Here is a 19,159-nt window from a genome sequence, read left to right as displayed (position 1 = left end):
CTGGGTACTCTCATATACATTGTTAAAAAAAATAATAATACAAAAAACCTTTAGGTTTAGTAGCTGTTAAACCTTAACCTAACCTCATGATGTCTTGGTGTCTTGGAGTTTGCTTGGAATTCTAGTGTTTACTCAAGACTAACAGCTCATCGTTCCAACTATACTTTTGATAAGAATACACTCCTTCATCTTTGGTAGATGTTAATAAATATTGCTCTGTGCTAGAGGCGCAGAGCATGTTGGATAATGGATTTTGCATTCGTGACATTACAGCCTCTCTGACACTTGTGTGCTGAATAACAATCAAGTGTTTCTAGACGAAGCGTTCTCCGGAATGCCTCGCCCGAACTCTCTTTCCGTTGAAATGCATTCACGATGTCGGCATCGGGTTCTCCGTTCTCGAAAGGAGATGTGATTAAACATTGCTACGTATTGGGTGTTTATACAATATTTTATTCAATAAGAAACATTAATAAATCAGAAAGCTTTGCGTTACGGGTTATTTTTTGAACGAATGAGATTTGGGTCTATTTGCTATGAAGCTGAGTGGTCAGCCGAATGACCTCACAGCTTTACATTTTGGGCGAGAGGACATTTTTAATTTATTGTGCAGGTCCTCGTCTAATATTTGTAAAATGTACGGCTTAAACAACATATAAAGTTAAAATTGATATACACACCCCACAGGGCTGGACAGGGTTTGGAAGAACGTCTTGTATACCGAGGTAGGGAATAGCAGAGATTTATTGGACCTGGTAATTAACCCGTCCTGTTAGAGATGGCGTTACCCACAGATCAGGGAGCGAGCGTCTCCCCAGTATCTGCTCGGGGCTTCCGATGAGACGTTTTTCTTCTGTAAGTAATTAACTTCCATCTTTTGATCATTAATAATTACGTAGTTATCTTCCCCAAGGGCGAGTGATTTCCCGAGAAGAACAGACAACTTTTCATCTTACAATACAAGTTGTTGTGTTTCATTAGTAATATTTCTTGCCCCTGATTTTACCGTTAATTAAATAAAAACTAGTGAGTAATAATTACATTTAAAGGTTCATTTGTTAGTTTTTTTTGTGCCCTAAAACCCTAGGCTTTTGCAATTGGAGGATCATTGAGCATCAACGGCGGTATATTTTTGTCCTACGTATTTATCTACAATTAACATTTTACTGAAGTCCCAATAGATTTGCACGATGGAGCCTACTCTTTCTGCCATTACTCACCTTCAGCGATAAAAACCTCGCGGTTCGTTTTCCGCCATGCCTTCGAGGCTCGGTTCCTATAACGCTTACAAGGAGACCGGAGGGCCGGTGGGTTAAGTCAAAGCTTGCGGGGAAGTTAGTCTGCAATTCCAAGGGATGAACCTTGTTCTTTGCTTCGCGCTCCCATAAATTTGTCTGCTTGACCCTTCAGTAGAACGGGGAACAATTATTTTTATATTGTTTTGACTTCCAGCCACCTCGATGCGCCGTTGTGGTTAGAAGCCATTTACGACGAACCTCTATCTGTACACGCTTGTTAAATGTATACGGCTACATCGTTGACCTCCTTTACCTTGGTCCCGACAGACTGTTACCTTGGCGTTTTTATGTACATAGGAGGTATTTCTCGGTCTTTAATGGTCCTGGTCGGCACCTTCGCTCCGCCTGTGTTAGTATATGTGGTTTTCTCATTTATTGTATTGAAGGGGAGTGCAGGCATCTTGGATACGCTACAGAACCATTTTCTTTTTCCGTAATTCAGCTTCTTGGAGTTATATGACCCCCTGCGAGGCTCAGTGCATCTTAGCGAGACAATTCAGAAACCCAGACGCCAGTTCACAGGAGCTGTCCGTTATTATCCGGCTTTCAGGGCGTAGGGGTTTAACGCAAGGTGGGAGTCGGTGAGACGCGAGGGTGATTATTAAAGACCTTTGCTCTTATTTTCTTCATCCTGGGGAGAAAAAAAAAAGATTGGCCGAGCCCTGCAAAAATAATTGTGGAAATGTAACACGGGGATGCAAGCGTAATTATTTGATGGGGCTACTGTCGGGCAGAGGTCCGTAAGATATGTCCAGCTAATACAGATACAAATGTAAGAAAGCACACTTGTTACCTGTATCACGTTTTGGGCTGAATATATGTTTAGTGTTTAGTCTTTCCTGAAACGCCAAACTATAGATCTGCAGGTGAGCTGAATATCTCAACTTTAGCGCGTTCCTCCCGCTGCGCTCGCCCCGCAAATACTCTTGTGTCGCTCAATAGATTAGAACGTATTCAAGAAATCTCAACAATTTCGTCTTAGCTGCACACTCGTGATTTGGTAAATAAACCCCAAAATGGATATTCAGGCCGGGCTCCAGATCGGAATCTGGTTACTAAATGAGACAGGGAATGTTCTACTTTCTGCCATATAAAGCTGTTTAACCGTTCCTTTTCTCTTTGTTTTCTCTTCCATGTCAATCGGATCAGGAGCGGGATGGAATGAGGGCGATCCTAGATTCCTACGACAGCGAGCTGACCCCGTCAGAACATTCCCCGCAGCTCAGCCGCCGCCTGAGGGAGGCCGAAGAAATACTGCAGAGGGTCCACGCTCAGAATTCCGAGATGGAGGTAAAACATTTAATGATCAAACACAACAGACTAATGGAAGCAACTGCTTTCTGGAAATGGAAAATACATCTACCATAAATGAAAGGCATAAAACTGACGGTTACTTATAGTCTGATACGAAACAGCATAAAAATATTATAGACCTGTTCTTACTATTTACTGTTATTCCAAAACATGATGCGTGCATTTCTTCATTTTATTTCCCCTATCTTGTCTTTGTTTTCCTCTCTTCTTTTCCTCTTCCTTTCTTTTTATTTTCCTTCCATTCTCATGAGTTATACTTATCCTTAGATATTATATATATATATATATATATATATATATATAATTATGTATTATATTTTTCCCCCCTGTATATCAGATTGTCCACGTGCTTGGCTGATTATTATGGAACATGACCAGGGGCTAATTCTGTCTTGCCTGTCGCTCTCTGAACAGCAGTGTCCATCTTTAAAACTACTTCCCAAAATGTTCCAAAAATACCTGCTGAGATAGGAAGAGCACAGTTTGTGAGGTTTTTTTTTTTTTTTTTTTTTTAAATAAGTGACATGTTACCTGTGTGCACACATGTAGTGGTGCTTGTCTAGGTAATCGCACGCTCACTTGTATGACGATGAGCTAATCCCACCAATATGTCTGGGAGGGCATCCATAAAAGGGTAACATGGTCATTTAGGTTGCAAAAAGACACATTCATCAAGCTCAACCCTTCTGTTAAAGGGGAAGCAAAAACCCAACGTTGAAGCGATGTCCAATTGTGCCCCAAAAAGGGAAAAAAATATTTATTGACTTCAAAACAGCCTCTGATTTCTCACTATATCAACAAACTCCAGCGATTCAACCCATATGAAAAGTAATCTATTGACTTTGACTACATAACGCTTGTGGATTCCACATCTTAATTGCTCTTACTGTAAATAACCTTTTTTGCTGCTTTAAGTAGAAATTACCTCCTGTTTGTTGTGCAGTCCTATTCATGAACAGGTCTGCTTGTTTAGTCCCTGCATGTACTTGTATCATGACATCATATCCACTTTAAAACGCCCCCCAGTGTAAGCGTGTGTTTCCATACGCCTGTCTCACTAAACAGCAGGGTAGAGACAGAAACCTTCCCAAAGGGTAGTCGATTTGAACTTCTCAGCAAAACAAGCCGCTCACTTCGGCAGGGAGAACCTCGTCTGGTTTTTGTTTTCACACCATCAATGTCAACAAATTCACCAGGGCTCGGAACGGGCTTCCCAAACATGACAGCCTGTTCCTCCTTTGTGTTTTGCTGACATCTCTGTGACTTCTAAGGAAGGAGAAGCAGCAAGTAGCAGAGAGAGAATACTCGACCGCTCATCCGCACTTCGGTCATACGCGGCGCTCGTCGGAAAGCAGCGTGTTTTTTAAGGTCCGCTCCAGCTGTAGGAAGGAGAACTCCCCATAAATATAACTACATTAATAGAGATTTTATTGCAGCGCATTTGGCTGTATATGAAACATTAATGAAGGGAGATCAGCGGGGCAGACGTACTGACACTTTCAATTGTTCCCTGTGTTTTTTTTTATGTTCAGGAGTGATTTAGTATGGCTGAGAGCGCCATATGCACACTAATCAGTTAATTATGAGCTTGACAGTTTTGGCACGTCAACGTCCATATGCTCGGGCTTTGTTTTGCCAGTAAGACCACGGGTGAAGCAACAAGTCCGGAAAGCGAAATAATGTCAAATAACATTTAAAAAAATAACCTTTAACCAGATTTAGTAATTTCCCTAAACTGTGAAAAATGTAATATCTATGTGAAGAATAATTGTGGATATAGTACCGGAAACCATTCACAAGAATTTAAGGACGAATCTGGTCCCCGTTTAAAAAAAAAGATGCACAAGAAGTCAATTTCTATGCATGCTTTTTGTATTGTAGTTAGAAAACAAGCATTTTGTCTTATTCTTCTCCTCCCCCTCACTCGCTGTGTAGAGCAGGAAGCGTACTTGAATATACTTCCTGCGCAAGCATTGTGGCTCTTCCACCAGGGGGAAACCAGTATATTCTGGCTGAATGCTGTCTTGTGTTGTAGTTTTAGTACATATACAGAAAGAATACACTTTATGATCAAATCAGAGTCTAAAGGAGGTCATGGAACTAAATAATGCCTGTATTCATTTGCTTGCGCTAAAAATGCATTGGAGCGCTTTAGAGGCGGACTCCGATATACATTTTTAAATATGAGTACATTTATTGTGTGCAACAATTGTGTTCTTGTTTGAATCTTGTTGCTTGTTATTTCTTGGGATTAACTAACCAATAATCCACCCTCCCCAGAATTAAAAAGCGTGAGTTTATTTTTTTTTGCTGTTTCTCTTCCTTTCCCCCCCAGTTTTAGCGTGCATCCTGCTATCTCTACCTAGCAAGGGTTTTATTTTTATCTTCTTCTCCCTGGCGGATGCATGCCATTTCTCCGTGTCACCCACAGAGGAATAAGAGAACCGTCCTGCCCCGTCTCCCCAGCGAGCGCATGCTGAGCGTAGCCCAAAACCCCAGGCTCCTTTTCCCTTCATACAGTCAATATTTGTCACTTTCCACGGCGGCGATGAGCAGAGCTGCCATGTCCACTCTCATTGCAAGTGATGAATGTTACTCGTCTCCCCCTTATCTGTCCACGTGCTAATTCCCACTTGACAACCTATCTAAGTAAAAAGGATAAAATGTGATCCCATTTTCAGTAATTCTCTCGAAAAGGCTCTGAATTAATATACACGCGCGGTTTAATCTCCCGAACCAGGTGCTACAGCCATTTGCATTCGTTTAGAAGGTAATAGGGTGATTACTTTCTCATCGGCCATCGTTCGTCTTGTGTACGTGAGGCATAATCCATCTCGAGTTTAACATTCATGCTCACAGTACTTTATTGCACAAATCGGCATAACGTGCGTTGTATCATACGAGCGTAATGGAATTATCCATGGGCTTTTTTTGGAACGTCGAAGGTGCCACATTGTAGTTCGTTCCGTTCGTTCTCGGGCTTTGCCCACAAGATGGCAGCAGATATTGGGTTTCCCGTATCTTCGTTGCGTCTCCTAAGCAGAAGGCTTACAGCTACCTGCTTCAGCTCCGTCAAACTAGATAACCTACAAAACTGATCGGTGGAGAAGACCACCGCTTTTGCACCACGCCGAATAAAGTAGATTCCCTTCTCAAATTATTCTTTAAGATAAGGTAGACAAATAAAAATGACCAAGTTTTAACCATTCCTGTTCTCCTGCCCCCCCCCCATGCCTGTGAACATTTCTCAAACCCTACGGAGACCCAATATTTCACTTTATCTGACTTTTGGTTATCTCGGTCTTGTCCCTCCTTTGGAACGTGTGTGATGAGACCTTCGGAGATGCCCTTGACGTGTCTCTGCTTGCGTTTTTTGGATATTTTATATATATTTTTTTTCCGATGAATGGTTTCAAAGAGGGATATTTGTCTCGTGTGAATAGATTGGGCTGGATTCGATGCTGAAGGTAAACGTATCACAAGAAGTTGAATAGCTATCTATTGCCATAGAAATAAAACCAGATTGGCCCAGATCCACGAACGGAGACAATACGTATAACTGACTTTAACCATTTAGTTGCCTTAACTTTATAGTTTATTTTCTAAAGGCCAAGTTTAAAATTCTAGGTCGACGTGACTTTCCTCTGATGAAGTTGCCATGGTATAGTCACTAAGTCAGAACATAAGAAAGTTTGTTCCTCGGTGCTCCTTCTTTTACATTTCTTCTTATTTAACCCTTTCTGTAAAGAAAGACATATTTAAGGATTTTGGTTTCATTCACCTCAATGCACATTCTTTTATTAAATTCTGAAAACACCACTCTATAAACTGCTGATCCTGACAATAAATCCAATGTAGCCTTAACTTTTTATTATTATTATTATTATTGTCCCTTTCTTTCTGAATCCACTGTATATAAGTTTTCATCCCCCGGCAGAGAGCAGAAGACATGCAACATTGGCATCGGCATAATAAACGTGCTGATTCAGAGCTTGTTTTTAGGGAGCTCTTAACGTTCCCCCGAGCAGCGAAAATTCATTATGTGCCTTTAAATGAAATGTGCTGCTTTAGGATAAGGCTTCTATCCTTTTTTCCTTGTTTATTTGTAAAAGGAAGATGCTGCTTGCTTCGATTCTGTATGTTTTTAAAGAGGGATTTGAAGCCCCTGCAATACAACTAATCATACACGGACATAAACATTATATAGATAACGTGTGTATTATATACAGTGTCTGTATGTGTGTGTGAATATATATATACCGGTGTGTGTGTGTATGTATATATATATATATATATATATATATATATATATATATATATATATATATATATATATATATATATATATATATATATATATATATAGGGAGAGGGAGAGACTGTTGTCCTTTATGTGTTTAAAGCAGATAATGCATCTAAACCCCATTGCGTATGGCATCTTATATTGAATAACCTTTATTTTATTTTTTATTATTTTATTGTATTGTTTATACTATTATTAGTTACTAGAATGACAACAGCACTGGTTATCCCTATGTCGTTTAAAGGGTTAATTAAAAAAAATTGGCTAGAAGTTATGCATCCAAGCGTTTATATTTGGATTTTTCTAGAATAATTACCAAAAGTTTATTTTCTGTTATTTATTTTTATCCCCCATTCCTACAAGCCAGGTGATTGGCAGAAAACTAAATTGAAATTACACCCGTATTGATCATTTGTTATGTGATGCTGTTACAGAGCCGCTGCTTGGAAATAATACCGTTTATTGTTCGCTGCCTGTGCGGCTGACTTAAAATAATGCTTTGCGGCGTTGATTTGATATTGAACTGAATATAATGTTTTAAATGCGATAAACACCTTTTGATTAATTGGACAGGATCTGAACGCGGTGCCGTGCTTTAAGTGCTTTTATTTTGTCAGCGGTGCTTTGGTTTTTGCGTTTCAGGAGAAGGTTGTGCAGCGAGTTACAAAATCTTTCACGGGATGAGCCCACAGAGCTTACAATCCAAATAAAACTCCAGTCTGTAACAATACAGTGAGCAGGAACAGAACCCTGGAACCAAATCTAGTCGACCCAGATTGACCCAAACTCTGCTTACAGTTTGAGGGTCCTCGTCCTCGTGTTTGGGAGGATGCGTTGTAAAATAACCCTAAAGCACTAAAAACATAGAATCTGATGGCAAATAAGAACTATTCGGTCCATCTCGTTCCTGCTATACAGACTCAGACCTTAATATGTCGCTGGTCTCCTCAGGGGTCGTATGCCGATCCCATAGATGTTTATATAGATGTGTACGTTTTGAGCCCCCCCCCCCCGGCTTCCCCTCCTTGGGGGTAATTAGTTGCAGGCAAATACCAGTCCTTTGGAAATACTTTTACATTAACCTCAGGGCTATTGCTAAGTATATTAGATATATGTGTTTTCTCTCTCTCTTCTTCGCGTTCTGTTGGCTCATTTGCAGCGCTTCGGTGTTCCGCCATCATATCTGTTAAATTGCTGAACTTGATTTATAAGGCAAATTATGTCGGCAGTTACCAATCGCACGGCAGGCGTACAAATGTTCAGCGTGCGATATTACCAAAGGAAGACGTTCATTTCTAGAGCATATAAAAAAATTCGATTTTAAACAAATTGTTGAATGCTATTAAGCTTTGATGCGCTGCATTTTTTTTTTTTCTTCCACGGTTTTAAACGCCGCGGTAAAGCAAGTTCTTGTAGCCCGGGCCGGTTCGTGCCAATCAGTAGACTAATGGCAATTTGTATAAATTAAAGTGCGGAATGATCGTATAGCACGGTTAGCCTCACAGCAGGAAATAAAAGTTTAAATTAACCGGTGGAGAATAATATACATTCTGAATGTGATATCCCTCAATCTATAAAGGGAAGGTTAGATAAAACCATAGTAACACCCACCAGTGGCCAAGCATGTATCACGCGTGTTATCGTTATAACTTAATCATTTAGATTTACATGTTCCCGCTTTGACTTACAAAGTTGGGGCGGGGACACACACCCTCATCTGCCGAAATATACATCACAAGCATTTTTACATATGTGTCATGTGGCCTGTGATGTCATCATGTGACCTGTGATGTCATCATGTGACCTGTGATGTCATCATGCGACTTAAGGAAATGTCACTTACGGACTAACACCAGGGGGAAACAGAATCTTTGGAAGAACTTTAAAATGCATTGTTCATCATTCTTCAAAAAGGAAAAAAAAAACCTGTTGGAGAAGCTGCAGCTTCAGAGCTGCCTCCTCACACCCCAGGGAACCAATCACATTTAAATCAATTGGAGCTCTTTGTGCGCGTGCATATGGGACCCCCAAGCTGGAGCTTGCTGGTAGTGAGTATAGCGTACATGCGCAGTGGCAGCACAAGATGTGTTCAGCCAAATTTGGAGGGGCCACGCATGCCCCTCCCATATTCTGTTCGCCAGCTTGAAATGAAACCTAGAAAGGATCTGTTATAGGATAAAAGTTAGTGATGTAATTGTAATGTCTTCCAGCAATGAGAAATGAGCTGAGTGTATAAATTGATACACAGTTCACCCAGTTCGGTTTGTAACGTTTTTCCCCGTTCGCGTTGTACTTTCCTGCATAGCAACCGGGATATTTCTTTGAAAACAGCCCGTTTCCTCGCTTCACAAAGCCTAGGTAACCGCAGAGCTATTTTACCTTTAAAACCTGCAGAAACCAGCAAAAGAGAACATATTCTCACGCAAATATCAGTTTCCGATTTGTACGGCTTTTGTAAAGAATGATTTCAGCAGAGAAACGCGAATGTGCCGTCCTTTTCTCCGTATCGTTTTACTTTCTCCTCTCGCGCCCGATTAGATGCCGCTTGTTCCCTTATTTCTTGTTCACAAACTCTTTGATCTCGTTAGAAAGGAACGGAACCCAAACGTAAGCCGCTGCGCGGGAGATGCTTGGCTCGGGAGCGGTTTGATGTGTCTGTGAAGGCGGCTGCGGTGAATGGATGTGTGCGTGCGCGCGCGTCTGGTTATGCCTCTCGTGTTTGATTACGTTACTTCTGATTGAGCATTCACTTGTTCTTCAGGCGCATGTAGCACTTGTCTTAATTTATTCATGGAACATTTTAGAGACTTTTTTTGTTAGGTTTGAATTATCTAAATGTGATCAACAAGGAGATTTGCATTCAGCATATTTAATTTTCCAAAACTATCTTTAGCTTGTGCTTCCTGCTTTTTTTTTTTTTTTAATTGTTTTGTAGTTTTTAAACTTAAAAGGAATAGGTCTTCTTTGGTCTTCTTTACCTCTGTGGATTAAGGTAGCCAAACTATTATCTAATCAATTTTGTGGTCCTGAAGTTCTCTCTGTTCTTCTCACCCTTCCAAAGGCTGCCTCGACCAATCAGCAACAATCAGCGACTTAATAGGGCAGAGATAACTTAATAAGGAGGAAAAATCACGCAGTTCCTTTAGACCGGAAGGACTTTTTTCATCTCCAATATCCCATGTAGCTACGCACCATCCATAGTAAGCATCTCCCTGCTTCTATAACCGCCAGTGCTCCATCTCAACTTAAAGATCTTTCCCCTCCGCGCTCCATTATATCCCTGCAACTCTCTACTGCCAGACGTTCATCAGGCCCTAAATGTCCGCAAAAACCTGGAATTTAACATCTTTTTCATTGATGTTGTTGTGATCTGAAAAGGGAATGGAAAAAATTTTTTTTTTTGCTAGTTCTGTGAACTTAATAGCAAGGCGCTCCGTCTACAAAGGAGCTCGTTTCAGTATCACGGAACAAAACACATTGATTTAATGTTCCGATGGGATTATGTTTCGGCGTAAGAGATGATGCATCGAACAAAATACTTGAAAATAATAAGAGCCTGTTCTATATGAAAGGATATCGACATGGCAGGAGAGGAATTAATTCATCGGGTCTCAGGGGAGAGAGAGTATATTGGGAACCTGTGTGAGTAACCCCGCTCCGCGCAGGTTTCTGCATATCTTTACTTTATTCAGCCCGTTTCGCCGTCATACCTCCCATTTAATGTTTTATTATGTGTTAAGCAGTAGTAAATGGGGTATTGTGCACACATACTGTTGTTGATTGGAGCGCGTGGGTCACGGTCCTTTTAGTCAGTCTAGTAGCTGAAAAGTTTTTACATTATTAGAAAAAGATCCGATGTGTAGCGGCTGCACGGAGACGAGGGGCTTCTGATTGTTGATGCGAAAGGCAATGAATATCACAATAAGAAGCAATAGGAATGATTATTCCGGGCCACCTTTATTGCGATTCATATTCTTAGGACTGGAATCGATAATCTGCTGTTAATGAAATCCTTTTTCTCTGTGCATAGTTAACAATCGTGGCGGATCAGGTGTCTCACTTAGGTGCAGAGCGGATTCAGAATTATTGCCAATTAGACGCTAAGACTTCCAAAGACTGTTTGTTTTTACCCAAAATCAGAACGCTGAAACGCGAGGAACACGAATACGTTCTATTTCCCTCGAGATAACCCCCCCCCCCCCCGGGATTCTGCTATCTGCTTTTGGAGCTATTGTTGAGATAAATGATCTTAATATTTCTCCATCGCAACAAAATATGCTGATATTAACACCGCGGATGATGTGAGCTAAGATTAGTTAAGAATTCCATTTCCTAATCACTTTTGGTTATCAACGGGTAACCCAAGTGAGTTCCTTCTAAAGGAAGGTTTCTTATTAAACTATACATTACATATACATTCAGGGCCAACTCGGCCCGTCTTGCAGGAGAAGCTGAGGTTGCTACCCACGGTTTGGTTAGTAGACTTAGTAATGCTAAACAGGTGTATTCACGTAAGGGCATTAACTGTACATTATGAAGGGCCAATCCCAGGGAGCTTCTGCTGCGGGGAAAACGTGGTTGGCCCTGTATAATGTATAATTAAATCATCAAGATTTATTCTGTTTCCTTACAAATTGAACTAATACTTCTTGCTGGGCTGACCTGCATAGTGAAGTGAGATCAAACTACAACTGCAAACTCTTCTGACAGCTCTGCTGCTAAATTAACCTCATGGTAGCCAGGGTAGAGAGGGGTATAACCGTACCTCTCATTCAATGAAATTAGACCTTTCCCAACGCCTTCCCTTTTTTTAATTGTAATTCCGCTTGTGGCCACACGGAGCACTCTAAAGGGGAGAGCCGGCCTCCAGGCAGAATTTTTAATATTACCGGATCCTTTTTGTGTTTTGTCGTTGTCTTTTCTTTGCCGGTTTCCACTTTGTTCTACTTAAATTTCAGTGTTTTTTTTTTCCAGTAGTTTTGCCAAGGCTGAACAAATAAGATAAAAAATGATAAAATGAGCGTCTGGTCCTGAGCTGTATCCAGAGATTTGCTAGCGTGGCAGTTCATCTCTGCAATTTATTTTTTAAAATTTAATTCAAACCAATTTGTGCACATTTTTCCTTCTTGCCGACAACTCTAGACATTGTTTCTTTTTTTAATTGTTATTTATATTATATTTCTTATTAATAGGAAGCTTCAGATCAAACACCTTAGCTGCACCGCTGCTAATCCTGCCTGTTTCTAACCATAACCTTGTTTTTCCAGGCAGTTCTAGCAGGACGTGTTTAATGAGTGTCTGTGTGCTCTGTATCTAGTGAAAATTCCCATATTTCTGGAGGAATGAAGTTAAAAATAAAAGCCCTTCAGTTGGACTGCGCCAGAGATCCTTTAATAACGGTGCATCGTTACCGGACTGTTTCAACTTTTAACTCGTTACTCCTTCCGAAGGCCAGAGCCGATACGGGGCGCCTGCCTGTAATTGCTCTGTTTATTGGGGAATTGGTTGGTGCATTTTATGCTAAACCCAAGACTGCAGTTTAGTTTATTTTCTACCATTTGGTTTAATGATCGTCTGGAGATATACACATATATGTCTGTATATCTTTGGTCCATAAACAAGAAAAACCTTATTAATGGTCTTATACCTGTATTATTAAACGTTTTCTCTTAAAATGTGTATAGCCCGATACCTTTAACAACTTTAGCTATGTGCACAGTACTTTGTAATTGATTTCATTTCCCAATGGCTTAAAAACGTTAAGCAGAAAACTGGGGAAAACATGCAAACTGATGCCGTCTATGAAATGGAAACATAAAAAAGTAAACGTGTATTTTTTAGTTACGTGGGATAAAAATTCTAGCTCAACGAATGCAAATCCTGGTGAGAATACGTATGGATTACAAAGGAAAGGGCGAGTGTGATGGAAATGTTTAAATACATTATAGTTGCAGTGAATCCATTTTTTTTTCATTCAAAAATGAACTTAAATTGCTTTGGGGAACTATATAGCAATTCTGTTGGTGTTAGTATCACAAGCTTAGATTATCAATATGATAGACTGGAGTTAGATGGGGAGGGGCTTATTGACAGCCCTGCCCACGAGGTTCCTTGAATTACCCATTTTTTAATACTCATTTTCAAACTTGCTTCACACATTTAATAATCAGCAGGGTGACATTGATGCTGTTATCCTCTGGTCTCTCCCCACTCCTTCATTCATCTGGGCCCATCTATAGGATGATTATAGATCCCTCCAACTGGCTCTTTATTAGCCTGATCACCTAATAGAATGGTTAGCTCCTTGTAAGTTGTCCCTGGGGGCTTCAACCTGGCCAGGCTAGAATACACAGCTAGATTTAGAGGAGGCTGTGCTAGCCTCCAATAGACTTAAAGGGGTTGAGGCTACAGGATTCAGGATTTCTAGCCACTTGATTAACATAAATCCTATAGTGTCATAGAAGATGGGGCTTACGGTGGAAGCGTACCTGAAAAGTTCCCAGACTGGGTGACGGGGACAGCCAACTTGAATTATAAGGTTCCGTAGTAACAGTTGTAATTGCTCACCGTAATGACAGCGGGCGTTCCGTTTTGTATCTACTCGTACTGTTTCTCTATTTTTATGGGCTTATAAGGAAAGTGAAGCAGTCTTTGTCTACTGACAAGCGTTATCTCCCGACGTAAGTTGACTGCGCATGTGTACATACACGGCCATAGCGTTTCCTCTATGTATGGAAAGTTAGCTGCCTATACATAACAGGGAGGTCAGAAGGACTTCGAATTAAGATATGGGATATATATATGAAGAAAACTCATAACATGTCCTTTATATATATAATGTATATACATATATATTCATACTGCTCTGAGGGACTTGTTGACAGTATAAAATATCTGATTAATAATGTGTGCATATATTTATGTATGAGTGAATAATGCACAGAAAAAGATTCCCGTACACGCGTGTATAATTATATAGATATTACCTTGAAAATGTTCTTGCCCTTGGCCAAGCTTGTCATTAAATTATTATAATGTACGAGCTGGTACTCAACATCACGAGTGAGGATAGGCTACATAATTCCAGTGACTGCGTATTTTTCAAAAGCTCAGCCTATGTGAAGGGTCAAAGGTTATTATTGTAAAGATTTAAAGGTCTGGTACTAAATGATATATCAACGGCATACACATACTGTAAATAGGCAACCTAAAAAAAAAACTAATGTAAAGTATCAGGTATAGCTAAAGAGCGCTCCTGGGATCAGAGATACGCTCAGAAACCTAGATGCGTTTCCACCATAGATTCCTGCCAAGGGTTTGGCTACAATGTGTCTCTGTCTCTTAATGCGGCGGACCTGGCGTAGCGTATCAGAGGCATTATATACGTGGAAATAAATAGGTACACACTACCACCGCCAGGAATAAAAGAACGAATCCTACGGAACGTAGAACGCAAGGTGGTCCCTAACCCATGCCGTACTTTCACAAGGAGCTCCGCCAAAATGATTTCTTGGTGCTAATAATTTCATTAGTAGAACGTGTAATTGAATTCATATTTTATTATTTTTTTATTTATTTTTTTATTTAATTGATTTCTTAGAGGATATTGTAGTTATTATATTCGCTTTTATTTTCCATTTGTTGAAGGAAGACACGATTGAGCAAACGCAGTTAGACAGATCAAGGCGCGCTCAGGAAATGACATCAGCGGTAAACAGAACAGATTGGCTTCATGCTCGAGATGAAATTAGTGCTCAATTACGTACTTAATTATGCTATTTGCTAATTGACTGCCACAATAATAATAATACTTGGCCAATTAATTGCGGCATTTGACAACACTGCGTCTGCTCGTCTACGCCGGCATTTTAATAAATCATGTTTAGCCTTTCTGTGTTTACACCGAGTACAAAGGGTTTGTTTCGTTAGCGCCCAGACGAGACGGAGCGTTTGGTCTCGCTAGACTCGCTTTGCATCGTGTACGGGAGTTTCTTATGAAGGTTGGTTAGGCCCATTCCATAGGGTGCCGAATTCACAATGGCAGCCCTGGCTTTTCTTTGCCTCCTTGTCCTGCAAAATCCTGGACGTGGCTTCTAGCTATCATGGCGACCGGGTTGTGTTGAGCCCTGGGTTTGATTAACATCCTCACAATGACGATGGGTAATGTGTCTAGTTACAAAGAATCTATCCTCAGAATATAGTATATTCACTGAGAATGTCTACGTAGGACACGCAGCCTTGTTGTCACATGATCCCTTTCAAAAGTCCAAGATAAAGCCTAGCCATGCGTTGGTTACGAGCCCTTTTCCGATTAAATACGAGTCACTCATCTATTTATAAGTCTGCAGGTCATACAGGTCCAGGAATCCTAACCTAATTAGAATGGCTAATTGGGGATTCAGTCTGATGATGACAGCTCCATCTTTGCCGCTTCTGAATTTAAGATGTGTCCCTGTGAGTAATGACAGAATCATCTATTATAAATGAAAATAAGGCCTTTAATCCTCCATTTCTATTATACATTCTGTTTAAAGCTCACAATGTTTTTCCCGTTTCATTTTTTGTCTTAAAATAAGTGAAGTAACCTCTTTTGATTGGTTGTCATCTTTATTACCACCAGCCCGGGTTCCCGATGCCTACGGCCCCTGAACGAAGTCGTGTATCTGTGTACCGGGCTTTCTTCTTTGAGGGCCATTATGGTTTCTGGGTTCACGGAGTGAGTCTACTTAGCATGATACATCGCAAAACATTTAGAACCCTGATGTCTTTGTTATGCATGGCTTTGGGAGAATAAAGTTGAAAGACTTTAAGGGACCCCGGATATAATGTAACGTAGTCAGGTAAACGGTGGAGATGCTTTTGACCCAACACAGAAAGCAAAAGTCGAGAGGTGCTTATTTACTAAACCGTGAGTGGTGGGTGAAATAAAATTATCTGTGGTCAACATCATCAAGTTTCTCCTGCCAGAATGTTTGAGACAAAGCATTATCTTCATGGATGACCTAAACCTCTCGTCTCCACTAAAGGCCAATGACGGTGCTCACGGGGTTAAATGTTGGAGATGCAGCGTGCCGCAAGTAATGTTGTGTTGATCAAAAGGAGAATACAGAATGTGTCTTCGCACCGTAAATTGTCTCCGTCTGTAATTGCAGTGCCTGTAAGTGTGATGATCACTAAACAAACCTTTAGGACAGACCTTTCACTACATCGCTTAAATAAACCGCATCCATTTTGCGTCATTGATTTCCTTGGGGGGGAGGATTTGATTTTCAGGTCAATCAAAATTGATTAGATATTTTTAGATGGTTCTATTAGCACGCTAATGTATCTGTGTATGTTAATGATCTTACGTGACAAAGAGAATCGCGTCGTGAGAACATTGTTAGTCTCGTAAGGTAGACACGGCGTTCATCTGATTGGTACTAATTGCAATTTGCATCCAGATAAAAATGGTTCCTGAACAATTACGCTTTTGTTCTAGAAGGGAAAACGGAATATTTTTACTGAGATCTAATAAATCTGCGATGCTGATTCGCTTCCTTGCTTTATATAGTGAAACGCGACGGGTCATATTTATATCACGCAATTATAGTGCAGAGTTCTGTACGGGGAACGTTCAGCGCACGCGCACTCCATTCAAATGGTTCGGGTCACAAAAAAACATTTTTTTTGGAAAGAAAAGCACGTTTTGTCCATTAAAATAACATGAAATGAAAACAGAAATCCAGCACAGACAGGGTTAATTTTGTAAACTAATATTGTAGCTGAAAGCGGCTGATTAGTAATGGAAAATCAAAATGTTGCCAAATTTGTGCCAAAGGATAAGTGCGTTAGAGTGTCTAGTTTGAGAAACTTCCCCAACTGCTTCCGTGTCTCCTTTCCCGCAGCTCCGCTTCTTTTCCTGCCTTTTTTTGGTTTGCTATCTTCTGTCTTTTTTCGCCTTCTTCTCCCGTATCTTCTTTCTTTGTCCGCTTCTCCATGGACCAATTCTCCTGGAGCACTTCTGCAAAAGGACAGAGCCTCTGGGCACATCCTCTCCCCCGATTGAAGAAAAAAGAGAGAAGCTCTCCCCATGGCTCCCTTCTTCCCCCCCCCCCGTCTTCATTACTCCGGTCTTTCTGAATAGTTCTTCGAAAGAGAAGAGCCTTTATTCCTTTGATCAGGGGAGAGGGGTACATTCAGAGGCTCTGAAGACGGGAGAACAAGACGAGGAAAGGGAAGAAGTAGAGCTGTGGGAAAGGAGACAGGAATGCGGAAGTGTTTGGCGGAGACGATCAGGGAGACTTAGCAGGCACAAACTCCCCACCCAACGCTCCCCTACTGTTCAGAGCGCCCGGGTGCGACTCTGCATGGAGGGGCAGTAACTGCTGCGTGTCTCGTGTGAGCTGCACCGTAATGTTCCGTGGATGCCCTTGTCCTGGGATGTGCTTCTTTAAACGTATATATATCCAAATATTTCCAATATCTCCAAAATAATTACATTGGCCGACGAACAAAAGGCACAAACTATAATTAACGGATAATTTACCTTAACCTTGGTTGTAGTTCCTCTTTAAGGAATCCACTATAATAAAAACCATTGCTTTTAATGTTCCGCTGAATGCAGACATCTCCTCGTTCATGATACGTATATAATATATATGACTTGTTAAACCGGGAAGGCGTATTCTCTGAAACCAATAATAATGTTCCATTAGCCGCCATTGTTCAATGCCACAAATTAGTGTTCAAACAAAGCGAGATTCCAAGTATATTTGCGTGTATTTCAGGATGCTAATTGCTCCAAAATCTTTGTGCGTAACTGGATATCGATAGAAGTTTTTCTTTCATCTGCTGCTCGAAATCCTCATTAGACCCGAGAAATCTTCCTATAATACGCATCCTACTTACAAGATAAATGGTCTGTTAAATGCGTGCTAATGATGATTAATTTTCCAAATGTTTTTATTTATGCGTAAGCTTTGCCTGACTTTCAAACAGTTCTTCAAATTGTAAAAATAGCCACGTGCTTCGAGAAAGACGCGGAGATTTAAATGTGGAATTATTTTATTATAGCTCGCCCGTACGGGGCTGGGTAACGGGACTGCAACTCCCAGCGTTCTGTGGTCGGCAGTCCAATAAGTTGTGTATTTGGCGTATATTAAAAAAATATACATATATATTATTATTTTCAGGTATTTCAAAATGTGTAAAATAGTTTAATACGGATATTCTGTCTCTCCTGAGATGTCTCTCTCATTTTATTTCATTTTATAAACATAATTTCCATTTCTTTGTATATATAAATTATGGTGCTTATTGTCGTTGATCACTTAGATACTCAGACGCTGACTGTTCTTTTCTAGAGGGAAATCAAATAAAGATGCTTCTCCTCTAGCTAAATCTAAAATGAAATATATTTTAAAAAAACAAGAAAAACTTTATTTGTAGTACAGATCATTACTAGAAAAAATGATTTAATCGTCCTATATGTCATTTTTGTCGGGAATACTTGTCATGTGACACAAAAGCAGGCACTGATAGGTTGCTGCCATAGAAACTGAAAAAAAAACTTTTTTTATTACTCCTTTAGAGCAAAAATTACAGTGGCTGCGGCACGGAGTTATATTGCATACTAGAAGTGTTTGAAGTGGAACAGCAGCTTTAATCTTATTACTGTTCCTCGGAAGGTACCGAAAGGTTGCTTTTTTTCACCGTTTTTTCCTTTTTTTTCTTCTAGGCGCAGTTAAGTCAGGCTCTGGAAGAAGCAGGCAGCCAGAAGCAGAGAGCCGAGATGGTTAGTATTGCGTTTCTCCTTGTTTAATGTTTTTTTTTTTATATGGAGCATGGGGGCAAATATTCTTCCATTGCTATTTAATTTGCCCCTCTGACACTTGTGGCATCCTTCTGTCTAACGTCGCATTGAGTTGCTTTGCTCGTAGCACTCATGGTTTAAAATCGAAACTCCCACCGTAGTATTTTTATTAAATTTATATATATATATATTTATGAAATATTAATATTATTGATGTCACTTTATAACATCTTTTAAAAAAACATTTTTTTTGTCAATTTGTCGTTGAGAGCAGTTACTTGTTTCATATAATAGAATGGCCGCTGCCTGTTTGGTATAGATGTGTGTTTTAGATCTCTCATAACAGCACAATCTATTAAAATAAACATTACGCTCGTTACGCTGCTTGGTATCACACAGTAGAATGTCTCGGTCTTAACCAGAGAGACCCTTCAACTGCCGAAAGTCCAT

The 19,159-nt window shown here is 40.2% G+C and overlaps 1 protein-coding gene across 1 annotated transcript in view; it reads left to right on the top strand.

Moving 5' to 3' along the window:
* The window catches only part of MAD1L1 (mitotic arrest deficient 1 like 1), a 229,047-nt gene that overhangs the window by 76,868 nt on the left and 133,020 nt on the right, over positions 1-19,159 (top strand). Inside the window, exons 12-13 of the mRNA XM_053470470.1 lie at positions 2,448-2,588; positions 18,635-18,691. Of these exons, the coding sequence (XP_053326445.1) occupies positions 2,448-2,588; positions 18,635-18,691 (198 nt within the window). The remainder of the gene's footprint in view (positions 1-2,447; positions 2,589-18,634; positions 18,692-19,159) is intronic.

Source organism: Spea bombifrons, chromosome 7, assembly GCF_027358695.1.
Source record: "Spea bombifrons isolate aSpeBom1 chromosome 7, aSpeBom1.2.pri, whole genome shotgun sequence".
Lineage (NCBI taxonomy): Eukaryota > Metazoa > Chordata > Amphibia > Anura > Pelobatidae > Spea > Spea bombifrons.
The sequence above is the reverse complement of the archived record's forward strand: the minus strand, read 5'-3'. Positions and strand labels throughout refer to the sequence as shown.